We start from the raw sequence: 21,819 nt of genomic DNA, 5'->3' as shown, positions 1-21,819 counted from the left end.
TGCTGTATCCACAGACTTGTCAGTTATAGGAATTCGATTCAGCTAGCAAAAAAGTTTTCAACAGAAGATATGATCAAAGGGAAGATGGTAGTGATGGAGCATAGGGATCGTCCGTCGCATCAACCGCTGACTAGGGTGATAAAGTGGCCTGTGCCTCCATGCAACACGACGGCACTCTCGGTGGATGTGTCTTTCTTGGATGAGGATGGTACGGCGGCAGCTGGGATAATTCTACAGAGATATGATGGTACAGTGATCTTCTCAGCATATCGTTACTTGTGCACTTGCACGACAATATACGCAGCAACCGGTCTGGGTGCAGTCTGATTCGTCTACTGCACTTTCTTGTTTATCTAGTACTAGATTAGATCGCTCGGTTTATGGTCATTTAGTCTCTGAGGTTAAGTCCTTAATGATCGATAGGTTGTTTATGCCTCAGAAACTTCATAGGCCTCAGAATAGTGTTGCAGTCGCTCTGAGCGGGCTACGACTGTGTGGCTCGACGAAGAACCCCCATGTATTGAGGAACTCTTGCCGTTGGATTGTAGCCCTACCCTTTTGGAATAAACGACTATTGATCTTGAAAAAAAAGAGTTCTGGCGGTGAAAAATGAAACAACATCCACCGTGTGCCATCACAACCCCTAATCACATCTCCGCACCTCAATTAATCCTCATGATATCTTTCCTGTTTCCTTGCGCTATGGGGTTTTGTCTTCCTCTAGCGTAACCTTTCTCGATGCATCTCTCCCCCGACGCTCCTCCTTGCTTGCCTTCACACCGACCTTGCTCGCCATCCCCTCTCGGTAAACTCTGGTAGACCAAACCCCGCCTACACATTCTCACCATGCATCACTTGGCGCTAGCCGCCAACTGGAATAGTAGCGACAACCACTATCCTTGCTTGTCGCCATGGGTCTGACACCTATTCACTGGTATCAAAGGTCCATGTCCTGAGCAAGACAACAAATCAAAATAGTTATTTGAACCCCCACCTTGCACAAGCCTCACAAGCCCTTGATCGGACAAGATGGGTAGTATCGGTAGTTATGAGTCACTGTACATGGTGGCCAAATTGCACCTCTCGCTCGTCGGTTGATCTAACCAGGTGTATCTCGTTTAACTAGATTTCTTTATACGGCTGATGCAAGGAGCCTATTCCCTATTTTTTCACATGTTCTTTCACTACTTCTCATTAATTGTATGTCATGCTATATGTAGCATATTCACTTTGAACCATCACCTAGTTATAATTAGCTAAGGAGCCAGCACACTACATGAATGAACCAATAATGTCTATTTGATTGTCGATGTGAAAAATTTATAGGGGTGAGATTCCCCTGAAAAAACTTCATATGAGTGACATCATGGCAAAAGGACAGTTGAGAAACAACTGTGTGGCAACGGGTGAGCCATGAAGACGTTTAAACAAATGCTTGTCGAACTCTCCCGTGTGACAAAGTGTGCCAGTCACACTAGTTATATAAATGTATGTATATTGTCTAGATCAGACCCTTATTACTTTATTCCCCATTCAGTTGCATGGAAACTTAGCTAAAATATAGCAATGGAATAGACAATAAAACTCATAAAACAACTATTCACTTACTAAGACAATACACTAATTAGGTGAATAAATCGCAATCGTTTGCACCAAAATGTGTCTTTCCTCAACACATACTACCAAAATCAAGGCATGTGGTTCCTAGACATCAATCGGTTTTCATTGTTGGCATAAATATAATATTGTCTAAGTTTAAGAGTGTGCACCAAAGGTACAAATGAGGCAAATAAAAAACAATTCAAATTAGAAAAGAGAAAAGGACTGTAATATATTATGTCCCAATAAAATGTGCATTCCTTATCATCAAACATTGAAAACAACTCGGTAGATATGTTCCCATCGGTAATAATTAACCTTTGGATTGAAACCATCATCATGTGTAGTTCATCTTGAATCCATTTGATATTAGTTTCTTATTAGCTGTGTTAGGAGAGAAGACCAAGAGTGGTCTCTCCAGATCATATGAGAGGGAAGGAACAAGATTTTTTTATTACTGATATGTTCTTACTTAGTTTTGTTGAGAGTGAGAGTGAAGAATGCAAGGGAGAAAGAATGGTGCTAAGTATAGTGTATGGCCCTACACATGTTTGTATCATCATGTCATCTTCAATACATGGCTTTGTGCATCGATTGATGCAAAGGCTAGGATTTTAACCTCCTTTTTGGAAAAAAATATCATGTAAAATACTTTATTAGTAGGTATAAATTATTTCCTCTTTAAAATATTTGGTCCACGGCGACCTAGCTAGATATAGCCAAAATATACGTCTTGTTTCTACATGATTGTACTTAGTTCTATATATTTTCCTCAAGTGCATTTCCGCCTAACTAATATAGCACAACTCGATTGCTTGCTTGTGTGAACATGATATTCACGCGTGCCATCTCATGTGTACACATGTAGATGTTGGGATCGCGGAAAGTGGCGGCGACATCAAACAATGACTTGGATTTGGTGGTGTTGCTTTAGTACCCGGTCTCGAGCTCCGGCGTCAATACCCTAGGTCTGATCGCAGTTGGTCATACCTAGCGATGGTGGTATTTTTCCTTTGTTGGGTTTATTTGCTCAGACTTGAACTTTAGGGTAAAAACCCATGATCTAGCCTTTGCTGGTTGGATTCGGCGATGGCGACGCTTGAGCGTCGTTTCCTTCCTGGATGTGTTTGTACCAGAGAACCTTTCTTGTTTTCCTTGTTATGTCAAGAGATGCTTGGTGTGGATGGTTGTTGTTGTTGCTCATCAATCTCCATTTTCCTAGTTGCAGTGTTTTTTTACTTCTTTCTCTGCATAGGTATAGATTAGGTCTTGTATGAATTTGCTCTTTGCTGGCATAATTTTTTGTGTGTGCACTGGTGTCGGCCAAATGCATCTTAGTCATGCAAAGGTCAGTTGTATACTGATTGTGTTTATATCCACTGATGCTTCATTTTTGCTCAATAATATCTAGCCTTTGTCGAAAAAAATGCAATGCATCTAATTTGTTCCTCTAAAAAATCAAATAATTATTTCTTTATGGATACATGGTTGCCGGAATAAAATATGCAGGCTAATGCTTTGCATGGCATATCTTGCCAATTCAATCCATCTGGGATTATAAGATGCACATGTATTTCAATAAACATCTTTGGCCACTAATTGGGCCAATTAGATATAGTTATATGTTTAAGAGAAGTTTTCAATGGCATAACTTTTGTGGCATATTATTTATATTTTGTTGGCCAAATTAATAGTTGAAATCTTCATTGAAATACCTATGACCCTTATAAACCTATAGCTATGAATATCTCAAAGGTAATATAAGATAACACAAACTAATTTGAACCTAGTCACTCAAATATATATCTAAAAAATTCCCTACATTCGAGTTTATTGAGTGTGCCGGCCAAACCAAAGGAAAGCAAGACACACTCGGTTTAATCCTCAGTGACTGCATGTGGTTCTCGAAACACAATGAACAAGTTGGCATCTCAGAGCAAGCATAATATAGTAAAGCCAAGTGTTTTGCTATATACCATTGTCATGTCAAGTTGTCAACTATAGTCAATCGCCCACGCAAAAAAAAAGTCAATCTAATAGCACGCTCATATAATAATTACCTATAGAAATATATTGTCACATTAATATCTAGCACTGCTCACTCAAAGTTTTTTATAGCCCGCATTTTTTTCTCTCTCCTTCAACTCAACATAAACCTGAAGTGGTAACTCTTATAAACTACTTATGTCATCTTTTTATACTTGCTCCCATCTTCTCTCACACCCTACATGCACCAAGCACAGCTCACTCCGTGCTCACGTATGTGTTCTTGCAAGCCCTGTGCAGTTATGGGCCACGGCCTTAAAAATCTGGACTGAACTACGTGGCACTTCGAATAGTAATCCCGCACGGAGGGAGCAGATCTTATCGGAGGAAGCATGTTTTTCCTTTAAGAATGCTATATGAGTACGCACTTGTAAAAACTAATTGCGGCATAGACCTACTATGTGGCTCCTAGCTAGTTCAATCTCTGGATGGTTGTATCACGCTTAATTAGAACCCATTGTTTAGACAACATTTTCATTGATGGGATGAGATAGCAAGATGACAACATATAACAATAGCTTCAATAGCACTCGTCTCGTCTCTATCAGTACCTTCGTACTCCTATATATCTAGAAAAATTATGAATAACAGCAATAATAAAGAGAGGTGGTGTCTCGTCTCTATCGACCTACGTACTCCTATCTACCTAGCACCGTCCTGAGCATCCCCCTCCCCCTACCCCTCTGGTTGGAATCAAGAAAGACCGCGACTCGCCGTCTCGCCTCTATCCTACCTAGCTAGCTAGGTCCTGAGCTACCCATGGTTGGAATCTAAACGACCAGCTTATGTCATGTCAGAAGCAAACCCCTAAAACAGACACTGTATTTGTCCGTGTGCGCGGACAGTGATATATTTCATTTAAATCGAATCAAATTCATTATATTTGTGATATATTTCAATTAAACAAAGGTGGATGATATTTTCTTAAATATAATATAAACGATCGCTTGTCGTCACTACCTAGCTAGCTAGGTCCGGAGTTACCCATGGTTGGAATCTAAATCACCTGCTTAGGGTATGTCCAATGCAAACTCCTAAAACAGACACTGTATTTGTCGGCGTCCGTGAACAGTGATACAGGAACTGGCCATCCAACCATGCCCGCATATATTTCAAAGCAAATTTAAACAAAATGAATGATTTTCATTTAAACCGGACCAAATTCATTTGATTTTTTTTTAATAAAAGGTGGATTTTGTTTACTTAATATGAAGCATCAAGAGGATACAAACACAATGAGTACACACCCGGTCTTAGCATTGCTAGGATGCACACAGCCAACATCAACACACACAAGAAAAAACACACCGGCAAATAGCAAATTCATACAAGACCAAAGCTATGCCCATGCATGAAAAAAAAGCAAAGCGATCAATCAGCAATGGACAAACTATGACAAAGACCTTATCTGCACCAACTGTCTCATGACACCACAAGGACGACAATGTTCTTCTACAGCAACGCCTTCAGGAAGGGAGCGACGATCAAGCGCCGCCGTCACCGGATACAACCATCAAAGGCTAGATTCTAGGTTTTCACCCTGAAGAATTGTTCTGAGAATATCCAAGCAATGCCTCCAACAAGGTCACGACGCAAAAACATCGCCATTGCTAGGTATAACCAACTCGGACAAGACCTAGGTTTTCACCTCGGAGCTCGAGACCGGGTGCTCAAGTAGGATCACCATCAAAGTCACCATGCGTTGTCACCATCAATTTTCCTCGATCCCAGCAGTTACATGCGATGTGACCGACACCGCGGCACAACCATATCCTCCGCATCAAGTCGTTGTTCATAGATTGAACTCACTGTCAGGACAACCACTAGATCTCGAGAAAGAAATTCTCGCGAAGACCTTTTAGTGGTTACTGCAATTCGCAGCGTAGCCGCCACCACGTCAGAGTGGTCACCACAAGATCCAACACCAACGGCGAACCATGTGGGAGAGCCCTTCCCAATCCCATCGACCAGGGGAACCATCGCTGGAGAACTGCAGCAGATACCGGATCCGCATCGGGCTACCAGATTCGGGCAGCACATCCAGAGGCACCACCAGGAAGGAACACCGGCGATAGATCATGGCCGGAGCAAGGGTACCGCAACCCATCTGGCAACCGCACCCGAGGTCCAATTCTACGGCGCCCAACAGCTTAGGATGAGGATCCCCATGGCTGGGAAGGAGGGCAGGACAGCGGCAGTAGCGCACACCTGATGCAGCGAGGCGAGATCCGCGTCGGGGCAAGGTTGAGCGGGAGGAACGAGGGCGCGCATGACCTGCTGCTGCCAACCACCGATTAGGGCATTTCCCAGGCGGCGCCGGCCGGAGGCGGCGATGGGAGAAGCGGCGAGGTTGGGGCCTAGAGCTGGCAGCGGCAAAGCCACCCGAGTCACCCAAGAGGACGACGAGGGGGCGGTTCTTTCTATGCGTGAGATCTTAAAAATGGGAGAGATTTTCACTTCCCGGCCTCCACACTAACTAGGGATGCATACGATTCATTTTAGTATGAGTACCAAGATAAACATGGTTTTCGGAATTTTTTTAAATGAGTATCAAGATATTTCCTCATGATTGGTTCCACCACACACCAAGCTTGATCCTCAATAAATGGGAGAAAACCCGTTGTGCATCATCTATCAATTCTAGGATTTGAACTCGGATGGTTAGGCTGCACAACCGCATGCCCAACCACTGAGCGAAGGCTCTCTTTGCAATTCATTTCAATTGAACAAAGGCGGATGCTGTTTTTAATATAATGTATCTGATCGTCCGTCGTGGAGGAGTCCGTATCCCACGTTCTGTCTTCCCCATGTCCGGAAAGCTCACCGGTTGTGAGTCCGGGAGGTGCAGTAGCGAGAGGGGAAGAATAGGACTGGCCTTCCTGTACCTAGGCTGTGGCGACATCCCATGTGCTACTTTTCGTCGCCCAAGTCTGCCGTGTCGACGACGCCGGGCGTAGACGGGCTGACCTCGTGGTCATAGCGGTGGGCTGTGAACCGCAGTGGCGGCACGGCCGACGCAGAGCTGGCCCTGTCCGCTGTTGCCTGCGCCTCATCTCCGTCCACCTACGCGTCAATCTTCATGAATAGGGCATCCCTCTCCATCGACAAAATGCGCAACCGCCATCGGTCGTGGCGGATCTCGCATGCACTGTGCTTGGACTGGTACATTGCCCGCTGCTCATCTAGGAAGCCCGAATCCTCCGCGACAATGACCGTGACGACATCATCGTTTGCCTGCTCGCCAGCAATTTTTCCCTCGGCGAGCAGGTGCTCGTCGAGGAGCCAGAGGTTGTAGCTTTAGTCCTCCTGCGCTTGTCGGAACACCGACACCGGCGGCGCCTACTGCTCTTCCGCCATTACGGCATCGAAGTGCAGCCGCACTTGCTCCAAGGTGATGTCGGCATGGACCGGCGAGGGCGGTGGCAAGGTCTCGTTGTTGCGCGCCTCGTTCATCGTCTCGTCAGCGTCGTTGCCCTCCGGCGACCTCACCGCTAAGGCAGCCTCTACTCCACTCCATGTGTTGACTGTTATTGATCTTGGTTCCCGAGTGATGAAGGAGAGACATATTTTCTACTTTAAAATGCATTGAGAAGATAGAAGTATATTTTTTATGGACAAATTTTAAATGCTAAACTTAAATTTATTTAAGGACGAAGGGAGTAAGTACTATTAGGTAGCTAGCTACGTCCTGAGTCCCGAGCCCCGCTCCCCAACCCCCAAATAAATCATCCATTTTGAGATGGATGGACGTAGGGATTAGCTGCCCTCCAGACGTTAAATTATGCACTGTTTATCGATGGAAAATCGCTCGCTGCCGAGTTCCACGGTCTTTGCCGAGATCTGTTTCATAAGCTCACGGCAGACAGACCTTTTGCCGTCGGCAAACGAGGGAACTCTAGAGTTTGCCGACAGCCACATCGATTTAACTCGCCTTTCGCCGAGACCTCTGACACGTTTTTTCAAAAAGGAGGATGACCCTGGTCCCTGCATCAGGGCGAGGCATGCAGTTATTTTAATTATTCATCAATATCTTATAAAGTAATACATCAATATGTCTAAAGCCATCATTTCGACGACATCTGTCGCTACTCCTATCCACTTGATGAAGGGATGTAGATTGTCGAGGGCGCATACCCAGAGCTCACACCAAAGCACAACATCTAAAGTCGGAGGCCCCAACCAAACCGAATTGTCGGGCATCGCATGCGCATGCTGCAGAGGCCGTCGCCACCATCTTCTACACCGATCCATCTTCAGAGCAAGTATTGACGCATCCACCTTGCCAGGCCTTCCGTCGACATCACCACGGCGCCAAGAGCTCGAGACGTGGAAATCAGCAACAAGGTGCGACGTTCGGGTTTGACGGCTCCGTGACGTTGGGGATGAATTCAGCAAAACCTGGCTCACCCGACGCTATATCCTGACATTTAGCGCGCCGCGCGTTACGCGGCTGTTGGAGATGCTCTAACTGATATACGCCAAGAAATTTATAGCTGCCCGGCTGCCTACCAGACATGTATGAACTGTAGTAAATGCGCGGCAGATAGATGATGATGATATGGCCGAAGTTTGGCTTTAAATTCCCAGCCCCTCACAAACTCCCACCATCATCAGTACCAGCGCGCCGTGGACAATTCCATCCCTATGGTCACCGTGCCCGTCGCCGCTGCGGGCCTTATCGCGATGGTGCACTTGGGGGCGGAGGAGCTGGCCAGCCGATTCTCTGTGCTCAACCCAGTGCACCTGTTTTTGGCATGTTTCTTCCCGGCCGCAGCGGCCATCGTCTACCTCATGCTGCGTCCGCGCGCGGTGTACCTCGTCGACTACGCCGGCTTCTGCACCCCGTTTAACTGCCGCGTCCCCTTCGCCACTTTTCTCGAGCACGCCAAACAACATCCCCAGCTCAACGAGCGCAGCATCTGGTTCATGACGCGGCTGATGGAGCGCTCGGGGATCGGGGAGGAGACCGGTCTGCCCCCGGCGCACCACTACGTTGGGACACACAAATATTGCAGCGTAGACGCCGCCCGCTCTGAGTTCGAGCTTGTGGCCTTCTCGGCCATCGACGACCTGCTAACCAAGACCGGCATCGCCCTGGACACCGTCGACATACTCATCGTCAACTGCAGCTTGTTCTGTCCCACGCCCTCGTTGGTCGACATGATCATAAACAAGTACAAGCTGCGGAGCGACATCCGTGGCATGCACCTCGCCGGCATGGGATGCAGCGCAGGGATGATCTCCGTGGGGCTCGCGAGGAACCTCCTTCAGGTTGCTCGCCAGGGCGCGCACGCGCTCGTCATCTCCATGGAGACCATCACACCAAACTACTACCTCGGGACCGAACGCGCGATGCTCCTGCCCAACTGCCTCTTCCGCATAGGCGGGGCGGCAGCGCTGCTGTCGACATCATCGGCAAAGGCCCGGTTCCGCCTAAGGCATGTCGTGCGCACCCTCACCGGCGCCGAGGATAGTTCGTACCAGTGTGTGTTCCAGGAGGAGGACCGAGAGGGCCACCGGGGGATCAACCTCAACAAGGACCTGATGAACATCGCCGGCAACTCGCTCAAGGCCAACATCACTGCAATGGGCCCACTCGTCCTGCCGGCCAGGGAGCAGCTCATGTTCGCCTTCTCCTTCATCGCACGGAAGGTGATCGGCAAGAGAGTGAAGCCGTACATCCCGGACTTCCGCACTGCCTTTGAGCAGTTCTGCATCCACGCCGGTGGCCGCGCGGTCATCGACGAGCTGCAGAAGAGCCTTAGCCTTTCCGACGAGCAGGTGGAGGCATCACGGATGACGCTGCACCGGTTCGGAAACACGTCGAGTAGCTCGCTGTGGTACGAGCTGGCCTACATCGAGGCCAAGGGCCGCATGCGCAAGGGCGACCGCGTGTGGATGATCGGCTTCGGATCCGGATTCAAGTGCAATAGTGCGGCATGGGAGTGCATCGAGCCTGCACGCAACGCGCATGGATCGGGGCTTAGGGAGCGGCGGCGCGCCACTGGTCGGCCAACTGCAGCTCGTCGAGGATGGCCTGCGGAGGGAGCGGCGGCGGCGGCCTGCAGAGGGAGCGGCGGCAGCCTGCAGGTCCGGTGCCGGGTGACAACGGCGGCAGCCTGTGTAGGGAGCGGTGACGGCGGTGGTCTGCGGAGGGTGCGGCGACGGCAGCGGTTGCCTGCGGATGGAGCGACGGCGGCTGCCTGCGGAGGGAGCGACGACAGCGGCATGCGTAGGGAGCGTCGACGGCGGCGGTCTACTGACGGAGCGGCGACGGCGGCAATTGCCTGCGGAGGGAATGACGGCGGCTGTCGCCTGCGGAGGGAGCGGCGGTGGCCTGCCTAGGGAGCGGCAACGGCGGCGGTTGCCTGCGGAGGGAACGACGACGGCTTCCCGCGAAGGGAGCGGCGGCTGCCTGCGAGAGGGGAGGGGAGGGGGGACGAGGGAAAGAAAGTTAAGAGCTTTTATGCTTTAAACCCAAACAGTGATGCCACGTAAGCAAAAAGGGGGCCCACTTGTCATAAACGTGCTGAAACGAGACTAATCCACCTATTAGTGGTTTTTACAAAATGTTCACGAGAGAGGTGGTGATTTTGTCAAAAGACTGTAACCTAGTGTTTTCTGATGACCCGGCCCTCAAACTGGTGGTTTTCTGCAATTTACTCTCCGAATTTCACTAGACCTTTAGTTTTCCTAATAATTCATTCAATTTACATGTAATTTGTACACACCACGGAGAAAATGAGAATTTGTGCATTTTGTAACCATAGTAGGTTATCCATAAAAAATACTGCATAAGATGATAAGAAATCGACACGTAAACTTCAAAACTAATAGACACGTTTAGGTGTATCATCGGCAGGCTTAGTTTTCGCTCATCCATCTCCGCCTCCTAGCACTGCACTCTTCTTAACGGTCGTCCCTTTACACACCATAGCCGGAACTAGTGCCATCGATCACCAACTTCTTCTAATTTGCTGCCACCATCGGTCAGTACGTGCTTATTAGAGGGGAAATAAGAGAAAAGGGGGGGGGGGGGGTATGTATGCTCTAGTTCAATTAACAGTTGGTTATTTCCACGTTTTCTATCAAGGGCCCAAGGTCATTGGTGCTTCCCTCACGGTACAAGACTTTTTGAAGAATTTGTGCGTAGGAATAGCTATTTTGTTTAGAATTTATATAGATGTTATTTTGGTAAAGTTGCTCTCAGTGTGTATTGGTGCAATTAATTTCCTCTTCAGTAAAACCAATATTGTTGGTTGTTTTATGTCTACGTTCACTTTAATATAGATACTAAGCAACTTCCTTATCTGGTGATTTTGGTAAAGTTGCTCTCAGGGTGTATTGGTGCAATTAATTTCCTCTTCAGTAAAACAAATATTGTTAGTTGTTTTATGTCTACGTTCATTTTAATATAGGTACTAAGCAACTTCCTTATCTGGTGCGGGAAAATATCCTGTGCTCCGAACGGTTTGGTACTCCGTGGGCAACGTCCATCCACAGATATCCGGTGGATGTTCCTGATGTTTTCAAGCATTAACTGCTGGCTATGAGAGTGCATGTCTAATAAATGGCTATAAGAACAGAAATTGCTAATGGGGCCCGAGCCTCATGGAGCCCTTAATTTTAAAAAAAGGTTGTAAAAAATTCTGAAGAAAAATACACACATACATATGGATGTATATATACTACTCTCTCTGTTTCATAATAAGTTGTTGTAGTTCAAACCTGTCCACAAAGTTTTATGGCGACATACATTTATATGCGAGCTACTCCCTGACCGGCAAAGAGTACACAAAAATAACAAAATCACTTCCCAACTCTAAGAACTAATCCTACGGGGACACATTTGCATCAAGTCTGAATTTCGAGTAAATTGCAGAAAACCACCAATTTGAGGGCTAGGTTATCAGAAAACACTAGGTTACATTTTCTTGACAAAAAGCACCACATCTCTCGTAAACATTTTGCAAAAACCACTGATCGGCGGATTAGTCTCGTTTGAGCGCATTTATGACAGGTGGGCCCCTATTTGGCTTATGTGGCATAACTTTTCATGCCAAATGGGTTTTATCTATATTTACAAACTAGTCCCAACAATTTTATATAGACACCCCTTAATCAAAAATAAAAAACGCAATCAGGCCCTCATGTGCACAAAACCGGTTGCACGCCGCCCATGGCTCACGCGAGCAGAAGGAAGGTGGATGGGGCGGACCATGGGTCTCGTCGTCGGAGAGAGGGCACACCATCGGGGCTTAGGGAGCGGCGGCGCGCCACTGGTCGGCCAACTGCAGCTCGTCGAGGACGGCCTGCGGAGGGAGCGGCGGCGGCGGCCTGCAGAGGGAGCGGCGGCAGCCTGCAGGCCCGGTGCCGGGTTACCACGGCGGCAGCCTGTGTAGGGAGCAGCGACGGCGGTAGTCTGCGGAGGGAGCGGCGACGGCGGCGGTTGCCTGCGGATGGAGCGGCGGCTGCCTGCGGAGGGAGCGACGGCGGCTGCCTGCAGAGGGAGCGACGACGGCGGCATGCGTAGGGACCGTCGACGGCGGCGGTCTACTGACGGAGCGGCGACGGTGGCGGTTGCCTGCGTAGGGAACGACGGCGGCTGTCGCCTGCGGAGGGAGCGACGGTGGCCTGCCTAGGGAGCGGCAACGGCGGCGGTTGCCTGCGGAGGGAACGACGACGGCTTCCCGCGAAGGGAGCGGCGGCTGCCTGCGAGAGGGGAAGGGAGGGAGGGACGAGGGTAAGAAAGTTAAGAGCTTTTATGCTTTAAACCCAAACAGTGATGCCACGTAAGCAAAAAGGGGGCCCACCTGTCATAAACGTGCTGAAACGAGACTAATCCGCCTATTAGTGGTTTTACAAAATGTTCACGAGAGAGGTGGTGAGTTTGTCAAAAGACTGTAACCTAGTGTTTTCTGATGACCTAGCGCTCAAACTGGTGGTTTTCTGCAATTTACTCTCCGAATTTCACTAGACCTTTAGTTTTCCTAGTAATTCATTCAATTTACATGTAATTTGTACACACCACGGAGAAAATGAGAATTTGTGCATTTTGCAACCATAGTAGGTTATCCATAAAATATACTGCATAAGATGATAAGAAATCGACACGTAAACTTCAAAACTAATAGACACGTTTAGGATGTATCATCGGCAGGCTTAGTTTTCGCTCATCCATCTCCGCCTCCTAGCACTGCACTCTTCTTAACGGTCGTCCCTTTACACACCATAGCCGGAACTAGTGCCATCGATCACCAACTTCTTCTAATTTGCTGCCACCATCGGTCAGTACGTGCTTATTAGAGGGGAAATAAGAGAAAGGGGGGGGGGGGGGGGGTATGCATGCTCTAGTTCAATTAACTGTTGGTTATTTCCACGTTTTCTATCAAGGGCCCAAGGTCATTGGTGCTTCCCTCACGGTACATGACTTTTTGAAGAATTTGTGCATAGGAATAGCAATTTTGTTTAGAATTTATATAGATGTTATTTTGGTAAAGTTGCTCTCAGTGTGTATTGGTGCAATTAATTTCCTCTTCAGTAAAACCAATATTGTTGGTTGTTTTATGTCTACGTTCACTTTAATATAGATACTAATTAAGCAACTTCCTTATCTGGTGATTTTGGTAAAGTTGCTCTCAGTGTGTATTGGTGCAATTAATTTCCTCTTCAGTAAAACAAATATTGTTAGTTGTTTTATGTCTACGTTCATTTTAATATAGGTACTAAGCAACTTCCTTATCTGGTGCGGGAAAATATCCTGTGCTCCGAACGGTTTGGTACTCCGTGGGCAACGTCCATCCACAGATATCCGGTGGATGTTCCTGATGTTTTCAAGCATTAACTGCTGGCTATGAGAGTGCATGTCTAATAAATGGCTATAAGAACAGAAATTGCTAATGGGGCCCGAGCCTCATGGAGCCCTTAATTTTAAAAAAAGGTTGTAAAAAATTCTGAAGAAAAATACACACATACATATGGATGTATATATACTACTCTCTCTGTTTCATAATAAGTTGTTGTAGTTCAAACCTGTCCACAAAGTTTTATGGCGACATAGATCTATATGCGAGCTACTCCCTGAACGCCAAGAGAGTACACAAAAATAACAAAATCACTTCCAAACTCTAAGAACTAATCCTACGGGGACACATTTGCATCAAGTCTGAATTTCGAGTAAATTGCAGAAAACCACCAATTTGAGGGCTAGGTTATCAGAAAACACTAGGTTACAGTTTCTTGACAAAAAGCACCACATCTCTCGTAAACATTTTGCAAAAACCACTGATCGGCGGATTAGTCTCGTTTGAGCGCGTTTATGATAGGTGGGCCCCTATTTGGCTTATGTGGCATAACTTTTCATGCCAAATGGGTTCTATCTATATTTACAAACTAGTCCCAACAATTTTATATAGACACCTCTTAATCAAAAATAAAAAACGCAATCAGGCCCTTATGTGCACAAAACCGGTTGCACGCCGCCCATGGCTCACGCGAGCAGAAGGAAGGTGGATGGGGCGGACCATGGGTCTCGTCGTCGGAGAGAGGGCACACCATCAGGGCTTAGGGAGCCGCGGCGCGCCACTGGTCGGCCAACTGCAGCTCGTCGAGGACGGCCTGCGGAGGGAGCGTCGGCGACGGCGGCCAGGAGAGGGAGCGGCGGCAGCCTGCAGGTCTGGTGCCGGGTGACAACGGCGGCAGCCTGTGTAGGGAGCGGCGACGGCGGTGGTCTGCGGAGGGAGCGGCGACGGCGGCGGTTGCCTGCGGATGGAGCGGCGGCTGCCTGCGGAGGGAGCAACGGCGGCTGCCTGCGGAGGGAGCGACGGCGGCGGTTGCCTGCGTAGGGAACGGCGGCGGCCTGCAGAGGGAGCGGCGGCAGCCTGCAGGTCCGGTGCCGGGTGACAACGGTGGTAGCCTGTGTAGGGGGCGGCGACGGAGGTGGTCTGCGGAGGGAGCGGCGACGGCGGCAGTTGCCTGCGGATGGAGCGGCGGCTGCCTGCGGAGGGAGCGACGGCGGCGGCCTGCGGAGGGAGCGACGACGGCGGCATGCGTAGGGAGCGTCGACGGCGGCGGTCTACTGACGGAGAGGCGACGGCGGCGGTTGCCTGCGTAGGGAACGACGGCGGCTGTCGCCTGCGGAGGGAGCGACGGTGGCCTGCCTAGGGAGCGGCAACGGCGGCGGTTGCCTGCGGAGGGAACGACGACGGCTTCCCGCGAAGGGAGCGGCGGCTGCCTGCAAGAGGGGAGGGGAGGGGGGACGAGGGGAAGAAAGTTAAGAGCTTTTATGCTTTAAACCTAAACAGAGATGCCACGTAAGCAAAAAAGGGGGCCCACCTGGCATAAACGTGCTGAAACGAGACTAATCCGCCGATTAGTGGTTTTTACAAAATGTTCACGAGAGAGGTGGTGATTTCTTCAAAAGACTGTAACCTAGTGTTTTCTGATGACCTAGCCCTCAAACTGGTGGTTTTCTGCAATTTACTCTCCGAATTTCACTAGACCTTTAGTTTTCCTAGTAATTCATTCAATTTACATGTAATTTGTACACACCACGGAGAAAATGAGAATTTGTGCATTTTGCAACCATAGTAGGTTATCCATAAAATATACTGCATAAGATGATAAGAAATCGACACGTAAACTTCAAAACTAATAGACACGTTTAGGATGTATCATCGGCAGGCTTAGTTTTCGCTCATCCATCTCCGCCTCCTAGCACTGCACTCTTCTTAACGGTCGTCCCTTTACACACCATAGCCGGAACTAGTGCCATCGATCACCAACTTCTTCTAATTTGCTGCCACCATCGGTCAGTACGTGCTTATTAGAGGGGAAATAAGAGAAAGGGGGGGGGGGGGGTATGCATGCTCTAGTTCAATTAACTGTTGGTTATTTCCACGTTTTCTATCAAGGGCCCAAGGTCATTGGTGCTTCCCTCACGGTACATGACTTTTTGAAGAATTTGTGCATAGGAATAGCAATTTTGTTTAGAATTTATATAGATGTTATTTTGGTAAAGTTGCTCTCAGTGTGTATTGGTGCAATTAATTTCCTCTTCAGTAAAACCAATATTGTTGGTTGTTTTATGTCTACGTTCACTTTAATATAGATACTAATTAAGCAACTTCCTTATCTGGTGATTTTGGTAAAGTTGCTCTCAGTGTGTATTGGTGCAATTAATTTCCTCTTCAGTAAAACAAATATTGTTGGTTGTTTTATGTCTACGTTCACTTTAATATAGGTACTAAGCAACTTCCTTATCTGGTGCGGGAAAATATCCTGTGCTCTGAACGGTTTGGTGCTCCGTGGGCAACGTCCATCCACAGATATCCGGTGGATGTTCCTGATGTTTTCAAGCATTAACTGCTGGCTATGAGAGTGCATGTGTAATAAATGGCTATAAGAACAGAAATTGCTAATGGGGCCCGAGCCTCATGGAGCCCTTAATTTAAAAAAAAAGGTTGTAAAAAATTCTGAAGAAAAATACACACATACATATGGATGTATATATACTACTCTCTCTGTTTCATAATAAGTTGTTGTAGTTCAAACCTGTCCACAAAGTTTTATGGCGACATACATTTATATGCGAGCTACTCCCTGACCGGCAAGAGAGTACACAAAAATAACAAATCACTTCCAAACTCTAAGAACTAATCCTACCGGGACACATTTGCATCAAGTCTGAATTTCGAGTAAACTGCAAAAAAGCACCAATTTGAGGGCTAGGTTATCAGAAAACACTAGGTTACAGTTTCTTGACAAAAAGCACCACATCTCTCGTAAACATTTTGCAAAAACCACTGATCGGCGGATTAGTCTCGTTTGAGCGCGTTTATGATAGGTGGGCCCCTATTTGGCTTATGTGGCATAACTTTTCATGCCAAATGGGTTTTTATATATATTTACAAACTAGTCCCAACAATTTTATATAGACACCCTTTAATCAAAAGTAAAAAACGCAATCAGGCCCTCATGTGCACAAAACCGGTTGCACGCCGCCCATGGCTCACGCGAGCAGAAGGAAGGTGGATGGGGCGGACAATGGGTCTCGTCGTCGGAGAGAGGGCACACCATCGGGGCTTAGGGAGCGGCGGCGCGCCATTGGTCGGCCAACTGCAGCTCGTCGAGGACGGCCTGCGGAGGGAGCGGCGGCGGCGGCGGCCAGCAGAGGGAGCGGCGGCAGCCTGCAGGTCCGGTGCCGGGTGACAACGGCGGCAGCCTGTGTAGGGAGCGGCGACGGCGGTGGTCTGCGGAGGGACCGGCGACGGCGGCGGTTGCCTGCGGATGGAGCGGCGGCTGCCTGCGGAGGGAGCGACGGCGGCTGCCTGCGGAGGGAGCGACGACGGCGGCATGCGTAGGGAGCGTCGACGGCGGCGGTCTACTGACGGAGCGGCGACGGCGGCGGTTGCCTGCGTAGGGAACGACGGCGACTGTCACCTGCGGAGGGAGCGACGGTGGCCTGCCTAGGGAGCGGCAACGGCGGCGGTTGCCTGCAGAGGGAACGACGACGGCTTCCCGCGAAGGGAGCGGCGGCTGCCTGCGAGAGGGGAGGGGAGGGGGGACGAGGGGAAGAAAGTTAAGAGCTTTTATGCTTTAAACCCAAACAGAGATGCCACGTAGGCAAAAAAGGGGGCCCACCTGGCATAAACATGCTGAAACGAGACTAATCCGCCGATTAGTGGTTTTTACAAAATGTTCACGAGAGAGGTGGTGATTTTGTCAAAAGACTGTAACCTAGTGTTTTCTGATGACCTAGCCCTCAAACTGGTGGTTTTCTACAATTTACTCTCCGAATTTCACTAGACCTTTAGTTTTCCTAGTAATTCATTCAATTTACATGTAATTTGTACACAGCACGGAGAAAATAAGAATTTGTGCATTTTGCAACCATAGTATGTTATCCATAAAAAAAATACTGCATAAGATGATAAGAAATCGACACGTAAACTTCAAAACTAATAGACACGGTTAGGATGTATCATCGGCAGGCTTAGTTTTTGCTCATCCATCTCCGCCTCCTAGCACTGCACTCTTCTTAACGGTCGTCCGTTTACACACCATAGCCGGAACTAGTGCCATCGATCACCAACTTCTTCTAATTTGCTGCCACCATCGGTCAGTACGTGCTTATTAGAGGGGAAATAAGAGGGGGGGGGGGGGGGTATGGATGCTCTAGTTCAATTAACTGTTGGTTATTTCCACGTTTTCTATCAAGGGCCAAGGTCATTGGTGCTTCCCTCACGGTACATGACTTTTTGAAGAATTTGTGCGTCGGAATAGCAATTTTGTTTAGAATTTATATAGATGTTTGCTCTCAGTGTATATTGGTGCAATTAATTTCCTCTTCAGTAAAACAAATATTGTTGGTTGTTTTATGTCTACGTTCACTTTAATATAGGTACTAAGCAACTTCCTTATCTGGTGCGGGAAAATATCCTGTGCTCCGAATGGTTTGGTGCGCCAGCTGCTCCCTGCACAGTCCACACGTTAGATGCGAAATAAAGGGACCAGATGGACCCCGCACACCCCTTCCTTCAAAATTTGCAAAGATCACCTCATGTAAGTACAAAATAGCCCAAACGTTACTCCAATGTGCTGCCCCAAGTTAGAAACAAAACGAACACGAGATACGGAGATGGGGCGTCGGGTCGCCGGCGGCGGACCTCACCGTGTGCTGCCTTATGACCTCGCCGTGTTCCTACGTCCAGCAGATAGCCCGCCCCATCCCCGGGCCGCCGTTCTCCACCTCGGCTCCAACACCTCACCACACCCGACACCTAGATCCGCCATCCGTCGACGGCTAGATCCGCCATCCGTTGATGCCTAGCTCCGCTATTCGCCGACACTGGAGAAGGGAACTCCATCCTTGAGGTATCCTTTTGGATGTTACAACCTTGTAATTTATTGTGTATTTTGCTTCTAATCCATCAACCCCCTATGTGTTGGATGTATTAGATGTAGATAATCCTATCTGATTAAACTGGGATGGTATCTCTCTGTATCAGGGCGTAGGAAAAATAATTACTGAAATAACTTGCTCTATTTTGCTTAGACTACTAATTTGAGCAAATTAGGTAGAGAAAAATGTCATCAACGGATGGCCTGAGATGAGTTCAAAGTAATTTTATCTACTTGTTCAAGTACCTGAATATGAAGTGCTTGTTGGCACAAGACTGAGATTCAACAACACTTGCAATATGTGCCTCACTCATTTCTAAGAGTTTCCCGTATATTTGTTAGGTATTTTCATCGAAATCAATGCGATTGTAGTTTTGGTTTAGTGAATTAAATTTATTACCTCTTTGGTCTTCCTCATTCAGGTGTAAAATAATAGATCCTCGTATTGTTCTACAAGTAGATTACTCTGGATTTTGAACAATGTTAATTAGAAAGTATACTTACAGTGTCCAACCGAACTTCGTGAAACCATTACAAGTTCATCTTCCAAGAACTTCTTCTGGGATCTGGATCAGTATTAGGTGCAGACCAGAGCTTCATTTCACTTCTCAACAGAGTTTCCGTTATGCGGTCCACTTGAACTCGCCGGGGGGGGGGGGGGGGGGGGGGGGGGTTACGGCATCCATCTCCGAGAAGTAGGCAATGCCGTTGTGTAAGCCAGGAGTGTATGCGATTGGACACGGAGGTGATAGAATGCAGTGTATTTAAAAAAACTGTTATGTTTTAATTCAAACAGGCTTCGCACTGCATACCACTTCTGAACACCTTGGTCTTAAGGTGTACATGAATTGGTATAGCTGATGCAGTCTATTTAATGTACCATATGGTTGCATTCTGTTTTCAGAAATTCAATTATGCTTTACATACAATAGGCTCAACATTGCAGAACACTTTGGTTCTGAACACCCTTGTCTTGATGTTTATATGACTTGGTAATAGCTGATGAGAGAACAATAGCTGATGCAGTCTATGTCATGTACTATACAAGTTTGCTCTGTATTTAAAAAAAAATTAGTTGTGTTTTACTTCCAGTATGCTCAGCATCACAGAACACTTGAACCTGAATGTCCCGGTCTCTATGTGTACATGAATTGGTATGTTGATGCAGTCTAAGTATATTTCTGTACTTTTTACTAGACTCCAGCAGCGATGGTTCCGATGAAGATTTCAGGAACTTCCTTGGCGACGGTGACAATGCCGACTCAGGGGACGAAGCGACACCCATCCACCATCGTTTGGTTCCCAATAACGAATGTTTATAGCAGCAATGATATGTATGAAGATTATCTCCATACATATTTTCAGGCCACACAAGTCTCAGGCTCTAGTTATTTTTGGCACCATGTAAACAAGAATGTACACTTGCCAAAAAATAAAATAGTATGCAACATTTTTGGCACTTCAGATGGGTGGTTGTTGTACAGTTCATGTGCATGCTTGCGATGCTCCAGTGTAAAATAGAGTGATGTTCTTGCATGGAAGCATCTAAAGAAATGTGTTCAGAGATCTTTGATTTGTTACAGTACAAAACATCATTGCAGTAGTTATTTATAAAGTTGTTTCTCTCATACTTAATAAGTACTCCTATTATAGAGTTAATAACTGTTGAGCAATGAACAATCATGCAACAGTTACACAGCCGATACAAGAGCACAGGTGAGAAGACGTGGCACAGTAGACAAGACGGGGCAGGACGGAATTGAGCTAGACTTCAAGGACCGTTTTGCAAAATGTACCTGCAGCTCCCATTGCCCCACATCCTGTCCCTCTCTTTTTAATCCAATGGCACAGGTTGGATCGGAGTACCTGGTGCACCAGTTCATCTGGTGCACAGGATACGTTCTCTATCTGGTGCAACCGATCCACCAGTACGCACTGTTAAAATAGGTCTAGCGTGTCACGTATACGTACTTTGTATTTATGTAATTGTATGTGCTGATCATTATATATAGAGAGACGTGGAGAGGCATTGCCCCATGGAAAACCCTAAACCCTATTCTCAAATTTGGTATCAGAGCCTACCCTACCCTAGCCGCCGCCGCCCCTCCTCCCTCCGCCGCCACCGCAGTTCTTTTTCGCGGCCGCCGCGATGTCCACCTTCCCGGCCGCGACGTCCGCCACCTCCTCCGCCCTCACCCTCTCCGTCTCCGCCCCGGTCATCGCTCCACCCACGGCGTCGGCTCCCAACCCCGTCCTTCCGCCCATCGCGGTCTCTCTAGACCGCAGCAATTTCATGCTCTGGCGGGCTCTTGCCCTCCCCAACTTCGCCGGAGTTCACCTCCACGGTTTCCTTGATGGCTCGGCCAAGGCGCCGGCACCGACCGTGACGACAGGCACCGGTGACGCTGCTCGCACCGTGTCCAATCCTGAGTACGAGCAGTGGTGGACTCTTGATCAGAAGGTCCTCGGACATCTCCTCGGTTCGATGAACGTCGAGATCTCCGTGCAGCTGATTGGCTGCAGGTCGGCGGCCGCAGCTTGGGCGGCCGTGCACACCATGTTCGCCGCCGAGAACAGCGCCGGCGTGCGTAATCTCCGGCGCCAGATCCAGGCGCTGAGGAAAGGAGACAGACCCGCCGGTGAGTACATGTAGAAGGTGAAGGCCCTCGCTGACTCGATGGTCGCCGCCGGCTCACCTCTTCGTGATGATGAGATCATCGACTACATGCTGACCGGGCTCGGCTCGGCGTTTAACCCTATCGCTGCTTCGATGAACTTCGCGGGCGTGCCCATCACGTTTCCTGCGTTCTACTCGAGTGTCCTTCACTACGAGGCCCTACAGCAGCAGCAACCGGAGCTTGAGGATTGGCAGTCCTCCGCCAACGCCGCGTCCCGGCCGGTCTACACCACCAATCCCGGCCGTGCACCTGACTCGGGCCACCCGAGCGGCGGTCGTCCTTCTGGCACCTCCCTCCCGCCCAGCTCGGCTGGCTACGGCCCTGGCCAGGGTGGTGCCCCTGGCAGCAATAGCGGCAACAAGGGAGGCAACGGCGGCAACGGTCGCAATCGCCGCTGTGACGCCCGGATAATTAAGCTACAGTAATCCCACGTTAACGATGCCACGTCACCCCGTTTACTACTGATAAACTCTCGATAGTTCAGAACCGAAACAAATTCAAAATTTAGATAAAAGCAAATAATAAAAGTTTACAAATATTAAAACTAAAATGTTCGGAGTGAGCCAAATAGTCCATATTAAATATTGGCGAAGAA

General features: G+C 48.3%; 1 protein-coding gene and 1 long non-coding RNA gene across 3 annotated transcripts; both read left to right on the top strand.

Annotated features, from left to right (window-relative positions):
* The first annotated feature begins 8,192 nt into the window (after positions 1 to 8,192).
* Positions 8,193 to 11,461, top strand: LOC109774309 (3-ketoacyl-CoA synthase 6-like). Of its 2 annotated transcripts, XM_020333032.4 has the most exons (2): positions 8,254 to 9,620; positions 11,125 to 11,461. In XM_020333032.4, the coding sequence occupies exons 1-2, from the start codon at positions 8,290 to 8,292 to the stop codon at positions 11,183 to 11,185; spliced, it is 1,392 nt and encodes a 463-aa protein (XP_020188621.2). In that variant the 5' UTR covers positions 8,254 to 8,289; the 3' UTR covers positions 11,186 to 11,461. The 2 variants fall into 2 exon arrangements, with proteins under 2 accessions (XP_045083232.1, XP_020188621.2); XM_045227297.2 differs by lacking the exon at positions 11,125 to 11,461 and having other exon boundaries at positions 8,193 to 10,416.
* A 6,699-nt stretch (positions 11,462 to 18,160) lies between these two features.
* Positions 18,161 to 20,161, top strand: LOC120962667 (uncharacterized). Its single transcript, XR_005753394.2, has 2 exons — positions 18,161 to 18,519; positions 19,744 to 20,161. It is a non-coding gene; the product is annotated as an uncharacterized lncRNA (long non-coding RNA).
* The last annotated feature ends 1,658 nt before the right edge of the window (positions 20,162 to 21,819 follow it).

Source organism: Aegilops tauschii, chromosome 4, assembly GCF_002575655.3.
Source record: "Aegilops tauschii subsp. strangulata cultivar AL8/78 chromosome 4, Aet v6.0, whole genome shotgun sequence".
NCBI classification, from domain to species: Eukaryota; Viridiplantae; Streptophyta; class Magnoliopsida; order Poales; family Poaceae; genus Aegilops; species Aegilops tauschii.
This window is presented reverse-complemented; position numbering and strand designations above follow the sequence as displayed.

Coding starts and splice junctions, on each gene's coding strand:
- LOC109774309 (XM_045227297.2), top strand. CDS start 8,290: ATGGTCACCGTGCCCGTCGCCGCTGCGGGCCTTATCGCGATGGTGCAC.